Below are 13,547 nucleotides of genomic sequence, written 5' to 3'. Positions count from 1 at the left end.
CCACCACCCCACCCTCAGCCATGACTATTAACGATTTGGAATGTATCCTTCCCGACTTTGTGTTATGCTTATATAAACTTATATATGTACACATGTTATAAATATCTTTTCTTTTCTTTTCTTTCTTTTTTTTTTTTTTTTTACAAAAATGGGATCATACAAGAGGTATTTTTTGTTACTCAAGTTTTCAGTAATAATACTGCTGGCTAATTTTTTTTTTTGAATGCTTACCATGGGCCATGTTCTTCTGTGCATAGCTCTTGAATGTAAATTGTTCTCAATTCTTACAATAGTTCTATGAAATAAGTATTATCATCTCTAATTTGCCTGTGAAGGAGCTGAAGTTTTAGAATGATGAAGCTAGCTTTAATATCCCATGAACTCGGTGGTGAGGATTTTGATCTATGCTATGTAATGTATTGCTTAGCAACATACCACATTTCCTAGTGAGTGCATATAGATTTACCTCATTCAAACATCTTTATAACATTCCATTTTATGAATGTTCTATAATTGGCCATTCTCCTGTTTTTTTTTTTTCTCTTTATTGTGGAAATGTTCAAGCATACATAATAGAAGAGGGAATAACATATCCATTATCCAGCTTCAACTGTTTTTCACATCTTGCCAGCTCTGTTTCGTCCACTGACTGCCTCCCTCCCATCCGTTCTGCTTTGTTCCCCCAAATATTTTATTTATTTTTTTGTTTGTTTTATTTTTTTTTCTTTTTTCCCCGAAATATTTTAAAGCAAATCCTGTTTGTTTATATTACTTCACCCATTTCCATATGTGTCTCTCACAAAGGCTCTTCTTGTAACATAACCACAATGCCGTTATCAAACTTAAAGATTATGAGTAATTCTTTCATGTTGTCCAATAACCAGTCCACATTCAGATTTTCCATATTCTCTCAAAAATGCCATTGCACAGCTGGTTTGTTCAAGTCAGGTTCCAAAAGGGTCACACATTGCATTTGCTTGTCATTTTTTTTTTTTTTTTCAGTTCTTCTTAATCTCTTAACAGTTGTTAAGATTTTATTATATTAGAACTTTGAGGTATGAGATTTTATCGTATTAGAACTTTATCTTGAACATTGCTAAAAATAAATGGGATCACCATTTGTGTCAGCTTGTATCAGCAAATATATTTTTGTGATAAAAATATCTTATAATACACCAGGAGGCAAGAGGCAGTGAAAATACTCATTTTTGAAGGCTGATACATTGCAAGCAAATTAAATGTTGAATTATGTTTGGTACTTATATTCAGTAAAGCTTTATTTCAGTGCTTTGTGTGTCAGCACATAAATGATCTTTTAGAAATTTGGGGAAAGAAACTTATAAATTAGTTCTACTGCATGTGTGTGTGTTTGTGCTATGTGTTTCCAAGTTAATATATGCTCTCACTATAACAGTGTCAATCAGTGACATGCTTGTTCTTTCCATTTGTTACTGCAGATGTGGTAAAAGGGGAAAAGATTCTTCCAGTATTCGATGAGCCCCCAAATCCAACCAATGTTGAAGAAAGTTTAAAGAGGATTAAAGAAAATGATGCTTATCTTGTTGAAGTTAATTTGAATAATATAAAGGTAGGTGTGATAAGCAGGCAGAAAGCTATTTTGAGTTGCTTTGACTCAGCTGGATCTCGGCTGAGAGCTGGGCAGTTTTGATATAGACTGATCCCTTCTACTTAATGGTAAAGTTTTTACTTCTAGTAGTATGCTAACAGAGATTTCTTCTATTTTAGAAGTTAAGATATGAGTATTTTCTGATTTACTTTTTAAAGGCTATCATATATTAATAGAAATATAAACTGCAGGTGGCAGTATGTGTCTTGGGCTTCCGAAGTACTGCCCTTTTATAGGAGCATTTTAGTCTTTCAGTTTTTGTCTTTTTCATCAGGTCCCTTGAAATATAATGTAGATGTTGTGAAATTCTCCCTGTCTAGTGTGCACTTCTGTGAGTTAAAGCAAATGCATACAATCGCACCACCACCACCACTGTCAGATGTAGAACATGTCACACCCTCCGTCCTCATTCCTGCCACCAGCTCCAGCCCCTGACAACCATGGATCTGTTTTCTTTCCATTATCGTTTTGCTTTCTCCAGAATTTCATATAAATGGAGTCATATAGTGTGTGGCCATTGAATCTGGTTTCTTCACTTAGCATAACGCTTGTGAGAGTCATCTGTGCTGTTGCATGTCTCAGTGGTTTGCGGTTTTGTGTTGCTGAGCAGTATTTCTTTGGATGTGCCGTGGTTTGTGTGTCCATTCACCAGCTGATAGACTTGAGACTTAAGAGTTGCTTCCAGTTTGGGATAATTATAAATAAAGCCACTATACACATTCACATACAAGTTTTTGTGTGAATATGTGTTTTCATTTCTCTTGATTACACACCCAGAAGTGGGTTTTATGGGATCTTACTGGGACTTTTAAAATGCAACTCTTCCATGAAGTAAAAAAAGAAGAAATGAGTTAGGAGAGCATAAGGATAATTAATTACCGAAGAGTAAACTCAGATGATCTCTTAGGTATTATTAGCCATTGTATGATAGCCTTGTTACAGATTCCTCATTTTAAATGTTAATTTATCTGAATTGAAGGCAGAGAGAACATCTGGAAATTACAAGAACCTAGGGAATTAGACCTCTGTGCTTTCTGTGGGTGTTGCTTCCTGTGAGTGGAGGCAGGAAAGCCTTGGGAAAAGCTAATGTGCCTAGTTGATCACTAATCTTTTTTTTTTTTTTTTAATTTAGTTCTCATGTATCTTGGTCTCTAAATCAATAGTAATGATCTGAAAATAACCAGGCTACAAGAAGCTGAAGTCTTGATACTAAGAGGAAAAACAGATGTCTCCTAAAACTGTCTCTTTCCTCATTTCAAGTTAATCTTTCTTAACACCTTACAGCTTGTGACTGAGAACAGTATGTCATCTGCCTCAGAAAGCACTATAAGTAGATTCCCACATCTTTCTCTTTGTAGAAAAATGGAACCATTTTAAATACTCATAATACAAATAATTAAAAAGAGAATAGTGAGAATTTTCTTTAACCTTGTGCTAGAAAAGCAGTGATGTATGCTTTGCTCTATGCCAACAGATATACAGTACTAGAACAGTCAAAGAGATGAGGTGACTGAGTTGTTAGTTTTCATTTGTAGGACAGTGGTTATATGTTACATAATTTCTGAGTACATTTTAAGCAAAAGAGAAAGTAGAGATGTCTTTGATTATTGGACTGAATTTACTGAAAACTAAAATGTAATAATGTTTCATATTTTTGTCTTTCAAGAATATCCCAATTCCAACCCTAAAAGATTTTGCAAAGGCTTTGGAAACCAACACACATGTGAAATATTTCAGTCTTGCAGCCACCCGAAGCAATGACCCTGTTGCTATTGTAAGTAAGCTGTGACTAATAATATTGAAATTATGACTGTGTAATACCAGGATATGTTACAAAGGTGATTAAACTGGTTTTATGAAAAGATGTACTTTTTTTTAATTCAACTATACTTCAATAAAAATAAATTTAAAAATAAATAATTTTAGTGTAGTTTAAAAAATTCTGTGTTCTAAGAGCTACTGTTAGTAACCATGATGTTCAGCAGTCAATAAAAGCAAGTATCAGTTTAAAAAAATTTTTTTACTCTTTTTTCAATTTCTGATTTCTATTAGGCAATATATTATTTACTATCCTTTTATATTTATTTTTTCCATGTATTTCCCTTCTTTGAAAATTTTAAAACATGAATGGAGTTTTAAAATGCAGTGGAGTTTAGAGTGCAGTGTAAGCTGTTCTGCAACTAAATTTTTTACTTTAATATATCTTAGAGGTCTTTTCCTATCAGCATATAAAGTTCTACATCATTCTTTTAAACCTGTAGAGGGTTCCATTTATGGATCTACAGTGTTGGGTTTTCATCGATGCTTTTTATGTGTCTGTTGAAGTGATCATGTGGTTTTTGTCCTTTATTCAATTAATACATATTACATTGCTTAACTTTTGTATGTTAAATCAGTTTTGCATTTCTGTGGGAAGTCCCACTTGACTATGATATAAACCCTTTTCTTCTTGACTTTGAGGGTATCAATCCGTTTCATTCCCCTCCTACCTGCTTGGGCATTCTTCCTCTGGTCCCTAAACTGGTTCCTTCTCATCTCCCCAGCATCTGAACCTCTAAACGGCTCAGAGCTTGGCCCTCGTCCCTGTTCTTTTCTTCGTCTACACTCACTTTCCGGGTGATCTCATTCTGTTTCATTGCCATATATTATCCATGTATGCCAGTGACTCCCAACATTATTATCTCCAGTTCATACCTCTCCCCTGAACTCCAAACCCATGTTCAGCTTCTCCTTAACAGCTTTACTTGGATGTCTAACAGAAGTCTCAGACCGAAATCCCAAACCAGACTCCTGACTTCCATCCCATACCTGCCTGTCTCACATTCTTCCCCATCTCACTAAATGGAAACGTCATTCTTTCATTTGCTCAAGTCAGGATAATAATAATGGAGTGACTTCCCTTTGTCACAACCTTAAATGTATATCCCACTCTGTCTTCAGATATTTCCTTTATATCCAGCCACTTCTCACCATCTTCACCACCACCACCTGGTCCAAGCCACTGTCTTCCCTAATCTGGATTATTGCAGTGGCCTCCTAACTTAACTGCATGCTTCCACCTTACCTGCCCCAGAGCCAGCTCTTTATACAGCATCACAAGTGACTCTTAAAACTTAAATGATTTCATTCCTATACTCAGAAGCCTCCAGCAGATCCCTGTCTCACTAAGTAAAAATCAGATTCTTTCAGTGGCCTCGTAAGGCCTTAGCTGAGGAGACTCACCTCCTTTGTTGCTATTTTTTTCATTTTATTCCAGCTGTATAGCCTCCTTGCTCCTATCTCCCTAAAGATGCTCCACATAGTTTAACTTCATCGCCTAAATTATTTGAGTCCTTGCTCAGATGTCACCCTCCAGGGGAGGCTTTTCCTGAGCCCTGTATATAAGATAGCAAGCCAGCTTTTTCCCCAACACTCCCCATCTACCCTGCTTTGCCTTTTATTCCTCCTCTATAGTCCTTTTTACCATTTGACATTATGTTTTGCTTTCTTATTTATTATCTGGGCCCCCCACTAAAATGTAAGTTCCATGAGGTAGAGACTTGTGTGTTTTACGTCAGAATCTATAGAGCAGTGCCTATCAAAAATAGGCCATTCAGTTCAGTTCAGTTCAGTCGCTCAGTCGTGTCCGACTCTTTGCGACCCCATGAATCGCAGCACGCCAGGCCTCCCTGTCCATCACCAACTCCCAGAGTTCACTCAGACTCATGTCCATCGAGTCAGTGATGCCATCCAACCATCTCATCCTCTGTCATCTCCTTCTCCTCCTGCCCCCAGTCCCTCCCAGCATCAGAATCTTTGCCAATGAGTCAACTCTTCGCATGAGGTGGCCAAAGTACTGGAGTTTCAGCTTTAGCATCATTCCTTCCAAAGAAATCCCAGGGCTGATCTCCTTCAGAATGGACTGGTTGGATCTCCTTGCAGTCCAAGGGACTCTCAAGAGTCTTCAACACCACAGTTCAAAAACATCAATTCTTCGGTGCTCAGCCTTCTTCACAGTCCAACTCTCACATCCATACATGACCACTGGAAAAACCATAGCCTTTACTAGACAGACCTTTGTGGGCAAAGTAATGTCTCTGCTTTTCAATATGCTATCTAGGTTGGACACAACTTTCCTTCCAAGGAGTAAGCGTCTTTTAATTTCATGGCTGCAGCCACCATCTGCAGTTTTTGGAGCCCCAAAAAATAAAGTCTGACACTGTTTCCCCATCTATTTCCCATGAAGTGATGGGACCAGATGCCATGATCTTCGTTTTCTGAATGTTGAGCTTTAAGCCAGCTTTTTCACTCTCCACTTTCACTTTCATCAAGAGGCTTTTGAGTTCCTCTTCACTTTATGCCATAAGGGTGGTGTCATCTGCATATCTGAGGTGATTGATATTTCTCCCGGCAATCTTGATTCCAGCTTGTGTTTCTTCCAGTCCAGCATTTCTCATGATGTACTCTGCATATAAGTTAAATAAACAGGGTGACAATATACAGCCTTGACGTACTCCTTTTCCTATTTGGAACCAGTCTGTTGTTCCATGTCCAGTTCTAACTGTTGCTTCCTGACCTGCATACAGATTTCTCAAGAGGCAGATCAGGTGGTCTGGTATTCCCATCTCTTGAAGAATTTTCCACAGTTGATTGTGATCCACACAGTCAAAGGCTTTGGCATAGTCAATAAAGCAGAAATAGATGTTTTTCTGGAATTCTCTTGCTTTTTCGATGATCCAGCAGATATTGGCAATTTGGTCTCTGGTTCCTCTGCCTTTTCTAAAACCAGCTTGAACATCAGGAAGTTCACGGTTCACATATTGCTGAAGCCTGGCTTGGAGAATTTTGAGCATTACTTTACTAGCGTGTGAGATGAGTGCAATTGTGCGGTAGTTTGAGCATTCTTTGGCATTGCCTTTCTAAGGCCGTTAGTAACATTTTAATAAATGGGGGTACGGATGGATGGATAAGGAATTTACCTGAGGTCACCTAGCCAGTTGTTGCTAATAGGTAGTTCAGGAGGGTAGATACCTGCCTCAAGTTCTTTATAGTGTGGCTGCCCCTGTTGCCTTTAACGACTTTTAAGTTTGATCTTACCCCATGTTCTCTGGAGTTTGGCCTTTCTTTTGACCCCTCTGCAGGGCTGTATTAATAAACTCACATTCATATTCTTCTGTTACCCCCCTCCCCAGCCCTTCTCTTTCCCCTCTGCTCACTTACAGGCTTTGTTAATTATTCAGTATAGTGTTTATTAAGCACTGGGTCAAATGCCTAGCACTGCCACATCCTGTGAGAAATTGTAATGCAAGCAGATGCAAGACACTGTTCTCTGAGGTGGTGAATGTTTAGTTAGGCCCTTCTTTTCCATAGTTCTTATGCTCTAGCAATTCCAGTTATTTGTGGCCTTTCTGTTCTTGCTTTGGCAGTTAGTTCATAATTTCCCCTCATTTGGGCTTCACTGTAACCTAGCTACAGCAGGACCCAAGTAAGAAAACTTGTCCCAAAGAGACACTGATGAAGTTATTCCTACACAGAGACTGAGAGAAAGTCTGAGAAACATGGGAGAAAGAAGCAAGAAGCAGAAGCATGAATGAATAGCAGTAGAGAGTGTTAGCAACAGAATTACACATGACAACAAATTTAAAGTTTGCGACCAAGTGCACATGAAAAGTAGATACATGTGAGATCTGTGAGGTGGCCTGTCAAGCTTAAACAATCTAATAAGAAACATTAAGGTAGCTGTATTGATGTGTGTATTTCTTCAGGCGTGTTCAGTGTTTATTTACCAGGTGCTGTCAAACTAATCTCCAATTATTTTCTGTAATTTCCAGGCTTTTGCAGATATGCTAAGAGTGAACAAAAATTTGAAGAGCTTAAATATGGAATCCAACTTTATTACAGGAGTTGGGATTCTAGCACTGATTGATGCTTTGAAAGAGAACGAAACCCTGATGGAGCTGAAAATTGACAACCAGGTTGGTGGTCTACAGCAGCAGCTTTGAAGAAGCTGCAGCCCACACTCCCTGCAGGGCTTGGGGACTCAGGAGGCAGGCAAAAGGAAGGCTTTCGAGGGAGCCCTTGGGAAGGCAAAGGCCTGAAAAGGGATGAGAACTTTTGGGGCATCCAGAATCTTAATGTATAGAAAGGTATACAAGCAGCTCTCCCTGGTTGGTCTGTAAAGGATTGAGATGGCTAGTGGTTTTGAACTAGAAGGATTCTTAAAGGTGACAGTCCAGCCTCAAAGTTTTCAGTTCTTAGGTAGCAATAGCCACATAATAACCTTTCTGTGGCTATAACATGTCAGTCTCAGACACGAGGTAAACAGAATAGTTCATGAAAAACAGAAAACTCCAGTATCCAGGGTACCCTGAGGGCACAGCTTCTCTCCAGCCACATTGGGTGCTGACCGCCTAAGATATTGCTGGATCACCCAGAGCCAGATGCACTTTTCTTTAGAGAAGTAGAGAAACACATGTTAGAAATATTTCCATCCAGAATGTAGTTAACTAAAAATAAAACAACATATACATTTGAGTGAAATACTTCAGTTTATTTTATTTGAAAAGTGAATCCAGTTATTTTTTTTTAATATGTGGTAAATGACTCCCTCAATTCCCAACATAAATAAATTTTGTAGATTATGAAGATAGAAAGAATTATATCTTAAAATTTAACCAAAAAAAAAAAAATTTAACCAGAATGCTATTTAATCAATGTTTCCAATCTTTTGTTGAGATTTAATTCACATACCATATAATTTACTTGTTTAAAGTATACATACAGTTTTTAGTACATTCATAGAGCTGTATAACCATTACCACTGCCTAACTCCAGAACACCTCCATCACCCCAAAGAGAGATTCAAACCCACTAGCAGTCAATTCATGTTCAGCTCTCCCACCAGCCTCTGGTAGCCACTGATGTACTTTCTGTCTCCATGCATTTGCCTGTTTTGGACAGTTCATATAAGTGGAGTTATGTAATACGCGGTCTATTGTGTCTGCTTTCTTTCACTTAGCAAAATGTTTTGGAGGTTTATTCATGTGGTAGTATGTTACCAGTATCTATTCTTTTTTTATGGTTGAAGAATCTATTATATTTGGATACTTTCCACTTTTTGGATTGTAGAAATATGTTGCTATGAACATTCAGGTGCAAATTCTTATGAATATGTTTTCATTTCTCATGGGTATATACCTAGGAGTGTAATTGCTAGGTTACATGGTAACCCTGCACTTCACTTTTTGAGAAATAGCCGAATTTTTTTTCATAATAGCTGCACCATTTTACATTCCTGCCAGCCTGTCTGAAGCTCCTAATTTTTCCATGTATGTTGCCAATACTTATTATTGTCCATCTGTTTGATTATAATCATCCTAGTAAGTATGAAGTGGTATCTCATTATAATAATCCACATTTTTTTGATGTCTATATGATTATACACTGAACTTATTTTTTTTTCTCTTATATGTTGTAAGAATTGGGAAAATATTTTGAAAGAATCAGCATATACATGAATGTCTTAGACTTGACTTATATTTTGAACTAGCTTATTAATACTATTCTTTATTTCTAATTATTCCAGAGGCAGCAGCTGGGGACAGCTGTAGAATTGGAAATGGCCAACATGCTTGAGGAAAATACCAATATCCTTAAATTTGGATATCAGTTTACTCAGCAAGGACCCCGAACCAGGGCAGCTAATGCAATAACAAAAAACAATGACTTAGGTAAGACATACTTAGTATGAAATCAAAATTCTGAACTGTAATATTAAGCTAATGTATTGGAGGAACTTTGTTTTTAGTAAGTTTTTACACAGGGTTTGCAGTTCTTTTAATACTGACTGAATTAGAGTTCGGTTTAAATGAAGTTGTAGTGATTATTAGGTTAGTGGATGAGAACCTACTTCGTAGCTTTTAGTGAAATATGAAATAGTTTTCTACAACAGATATTTTGTTCTCAGTTATAAGTTACCTCTTGGAGGTATTAAAACAAAGAATTCAACATTATAGGAAAATTTTGCCCTTTTGATCAAACCAGAAAGTTTCACCCTTTTAGAAATTCAGTTTCACGTGGTGATATATAAAATAGTTGTAGTTTTTGAATTTATTTTATTTTTTAACTTTACAATATTGTATTGGTTTTGCCATATATCAACATGAATCCGCCACAGGTATACACGTGTTCCCCATCCTGAACCCTCCTCCTTCCTCTATCCCCGTACCATCCCTCTGGGTCGTCCCAGTGCACGAGCCCCAAGCATCCAGTATTGTGCATCAAACATGTAGTTTTTGAATTTTAAGTTTGGTGTTTCTTATTGAAGGGGCTTACGTGGTAGCTCAGACTATAAAGAATCTGCCTGCAACGTGGGAGACCCAGGTTCGATCCCTGGGTTGGAAAGATCCCCTGGAGAAGGGAATGGCTACCCACTCCAATATTCTTGCCTGGAGAATTCCATGGACAGAGGAGCCTGGCAAGCTACAGCCCATGGAGTCGCAAAGAATCAGACATGACTAAGCGACTAACACTTCTCATTGAAATATTTTTTAAAATGCATGCAGAGAATTAAAATACTTCTTTTTAAAAATTAATTAATTTATTTTTAATTGGAGGCTAATTACTTTACAGTATTGTAGTGGTTTTTGCCATACATTCACATGAATCAGCCGTGAGTGTACAGGTGTCCCCCATCCTGAACCCCTCTTCCACTTCCCTCCCCATCCATTCCTCAGGGTTGTCCCAGTGCACCAGCCCTGGGTGCCCTGTCTCATGCATCGAACCTGACTGGCAATCTATTTAAAGGGAGTCACATTCCACTGTGATGCAGTTAGTTCTTTTAGGCTTCAGCCATATTTGCCTTTGCATTTTTAAAGATTTCTGGAGCAGAAAAACCTTTAATCCAGATCACTGTGAAAAATATTAGTTCAGACTTTTTGTTCTTTGATGACTGTAATTTCTCGTAGCAGATTTTAGCCTCTTTTTTTTTAAAAGGGAAATTTGGTGTGTGTTGTTTACTTTAGATGTAGTTTGGAAAGTATGCTGATTATTTAGTATTTCTTCATTAGTTAGCTTCTGTTTTTTACACTTCAGGAATTTAAATTTTGCCTTTTACAGCAGTGTTTCTCAAGTCTAACTGAACTTCACAGTTAGAAAACCTTAAGAACATATACCTTATTGGCTTTAAAAAGTTAGTTTTTTACTTACTAGGTTATACTTCATTCTAATAATCTATTTTATTTTCTAAGACTTTAAACTTTTGAAGGTCGGGGGCCATGTGTATCTTTTGAATCCACAGCTTTAAAACCATGTCTGACAATAGTAGGTACTTAATAAAGATTTATTAAGTAAAAAAGAATGTAGTAGAATTTGAATCCTGCTCAAAGTTGAATTTTCTCCTAACTAATCAGCTTTCCTGGGACACTCTTCCAGAATGGGAGATAGCAGAGAGGAAGAATGGAGAGGACGAATGGAGAGAGAGAGTCTCCATGCTCCCTCTCCTCTGAAACCACCTTAGCTTTCCTGGGATCCCACCAGCATCCTTGTAGCCCTAGCCATCTGTCACCTATGTCCCTCCTAGAGAAGGTCCCAGCAGCTGTCTGGCAGGAGCAGCACCGCGAGGGCCTGTATGTATCCAACCCTGCACGCGGAAGGGGTGCCGGCCCCTGAGGGCTCAGCGGTTGTGCTCTTCTGCGTGCGTGTTGTGGCAGATGCTTTGTCCAGATCTGTCAGAAAGGAAGGCCTGATAGCAGAGCAAGAAAGACTTTTGGCAGGTGGAAGATGCAGGGAACAGATGAAAACAATTCCTGGGCTGCCTTCTGTCAACACTGGGAAGTTAAGGAGTTGTGCATAGGCGTGTGTAAGAGGATGAAGAGGCCATGTGGTCAGACACCAAGCTGAGGGCAAATGGCTTTGTGCTGGTAGCTCTCTAGACAAACCGCCTGCCCTCCCCACGCTGTTTCATTCTGGTCCAAACCAGAGCTTCAGACACGGGTCTCAGGCATGAAATGAGAATAAGGACATTCCTGGAGTGAGGAATTGCATGGATAGAAGCTCAGATTTGGGACTAAGCAAGTTATTTATATGCTGAAGACAGCCTGCAGATTTTGAGAACTGACTTTCTTAACAGGATGCAGGATCCAGAATAAACTTTGCTCAAGTACTTGCTATTTGAAGCTAACAGAATGAAAATAAAATGCTGCCAGCGGATTAAGAGGGAATACTGATAGGAGGCACTAAAGTTACATGGTCAGGAACTTAGATTTCTTTGGAATTTATGTGGAGGTATCTGAGAGCCATTTTAGGGCACTCACTGAGTGCATGATTAAAATGATGCTTCAAAAACACGATTCTTACTACTCTTCCAGAGATGGAGAAGAAATGAGATCAGTTAGGATTTATTAGCAATTGACTAATCATGAAGTGTGGAGAACTTATGTTAGTGGAGGGGGTTTTGGAAAGAAATTGCTAAAGAATTGTGAATAGGGCCAAATGTATTAGTCTCTCGTCTATAGGCTGAACTGAGGAATTGCTGAGGTAACACGTGGCGCCAGTGAGGAACGGGGGTCAGGAGTGGCCTCTGCCTATCCTCTGCTGTCCTGTGTGCGCAGCAGCGGCAGCCTACCTTCCCTGAACGCTCAGCTGGTTTTACTTGTTACCCTGCACTTTGATTTCTGCCTCTAGATCAAGATGGCAAGCCTATTAAGACTGTTTTCTTACAAGCATTCTAGTATGTGGTAACTGGACAGAGATATCAGAGAACAAGACTTAACAACTTGCACAGCATCTCTGGGGCATATAATTTTCCTTCACCTTGCAAATAGGGCTGTATCCTAGCTTTAGTGTCCCGATGTTGATAACGTCTCCCTCTCTCATTGTTTTCTTAGTCTCAACTTTTCACTGAAATAATCCTACCTACTCGCCATCTCTCCAGCTAAGAAGTATCACGGCTATAACAGCAAAGAGGTTATATGGTGTATGTGCAACATTCGATTAACTCTGTCTTATGTTCCTGTCTTGACACTCACTAACTATGTAATCAGTTTTCTATACTTTGTTCTATCTGTCCTATCGATCTTGTTTTTAATATGCATTTTTAGAATAATATGCATTTTAACATCTGAAATGGTCTGCCAATAATATCCAAACACTACTGCAATTCAAAATTTTCTTGGAAATGTTCTACTTTAAAGAATATGATTTGCCTTTCAGATATATCCATGTGGTTCAGATATCTATATACATGAATTAAGTTTGTATTTGCAGACTCAGTTCTCCATTTGATTTCTTCCCCTAATATTTCAGTAAACTTGTTCTTTGTTAACATGGGCTAAAATTAGAGTTGAGGTGCACACAGTTATATAACTGTGTATATAAATGTTCATGGGGACCTGAAACTGCAGCCCTCCTGGTTTTCATTTTCTAGCCAGCGCCCAGCCAATAGCTGGACAGGCTTTTATTCACGTCACTTGATTGTCCAGTCATCTCTTAAAGGCCAGTGAACAGAAGCCAGCAGTCAGAACGACATGAGAGCAAGACCTGTAGCCTGGCCAGGAGGCCTGTGCACCTGTTGGCTTTTCATTCCTCTCTTAAAACAGCCAGTTCAGGCTGCACAGAGGCAGCTGCCTTCCTGCTTGCTTCCACAGAAGAGAGTATAGAAATTAACAGACCAACCATGTAACTTACACAGAGGAACTTAACTTACTGGTAAGAGTATCAAAACCAATTATGTGTACATGCAGATCCTCTAACTTTATAAAGGCTAAATTGGCTTTCCTCACTCTGAAAAGATGGCTGGCCTCAGGACCATTCCTTAACCCCACTGAATGCTTTCTATATTAACACAATACTAAGCAGCCTTGGGGCTTCCCTGGTGGCTCAGAGGGTAAAGCATCTGCCTGCAATGCGGGAAACCCAGGTTCAATCCCTGGGTCGGGAAGAT

General features: G+C 38.7%; 1 protein-coding gene across 2 annotated transcripts in view; it reads left to right on the top strand.

The window, feature by feature from the left end:
• TMOD3 (tropomodulin 3) overlaps window positions 1–13,547 on the top strand; it is an 85,744-nt gene that overhangs the window by 69,350 nt on the left and 2,847 nt on the right. For both annotated transcript variants that reach the window (XM_061428750.1, XM_061428751.1), the window contains exons 6-9: window positions 1,458–1,588; window positions 3,294–3,401; window positions 7,438–7,581; window positions 9,192–9,336. In XM_061428750.1, the coding sequence (XP_061284734.1) occupies window positions 1,458–1,588; window positions 3,294–3,401; window positions 7,438–7,581; window positions 9,192–9,336 (528 nt within the window). The remainder of the gene's footprint in view (window positions 1–1,457; window positions 1,589–3,293; window positions 3,402–7,437; window positions 7,582–9,191; window positions 9,337–13,547) is intronic.

The sequence above is a fragment of the Bos javanicus genome, chromosome 10, assembly GCF_032452875.1.
Source record: "Bos javanicus breed banteng chromosome 10, ARS-OSU_banteng_1.0, whole genome shotgun sequence".
Taxonomy (NCBI): Eukaryota; Metazoa; Chordata; class Mammalia; order Artiodactyla; family Bovidae; genus Bos; species Bos javanicus.
This window is presented reverse-complemented; position numbering and strand designations above follow the sequence as displayed.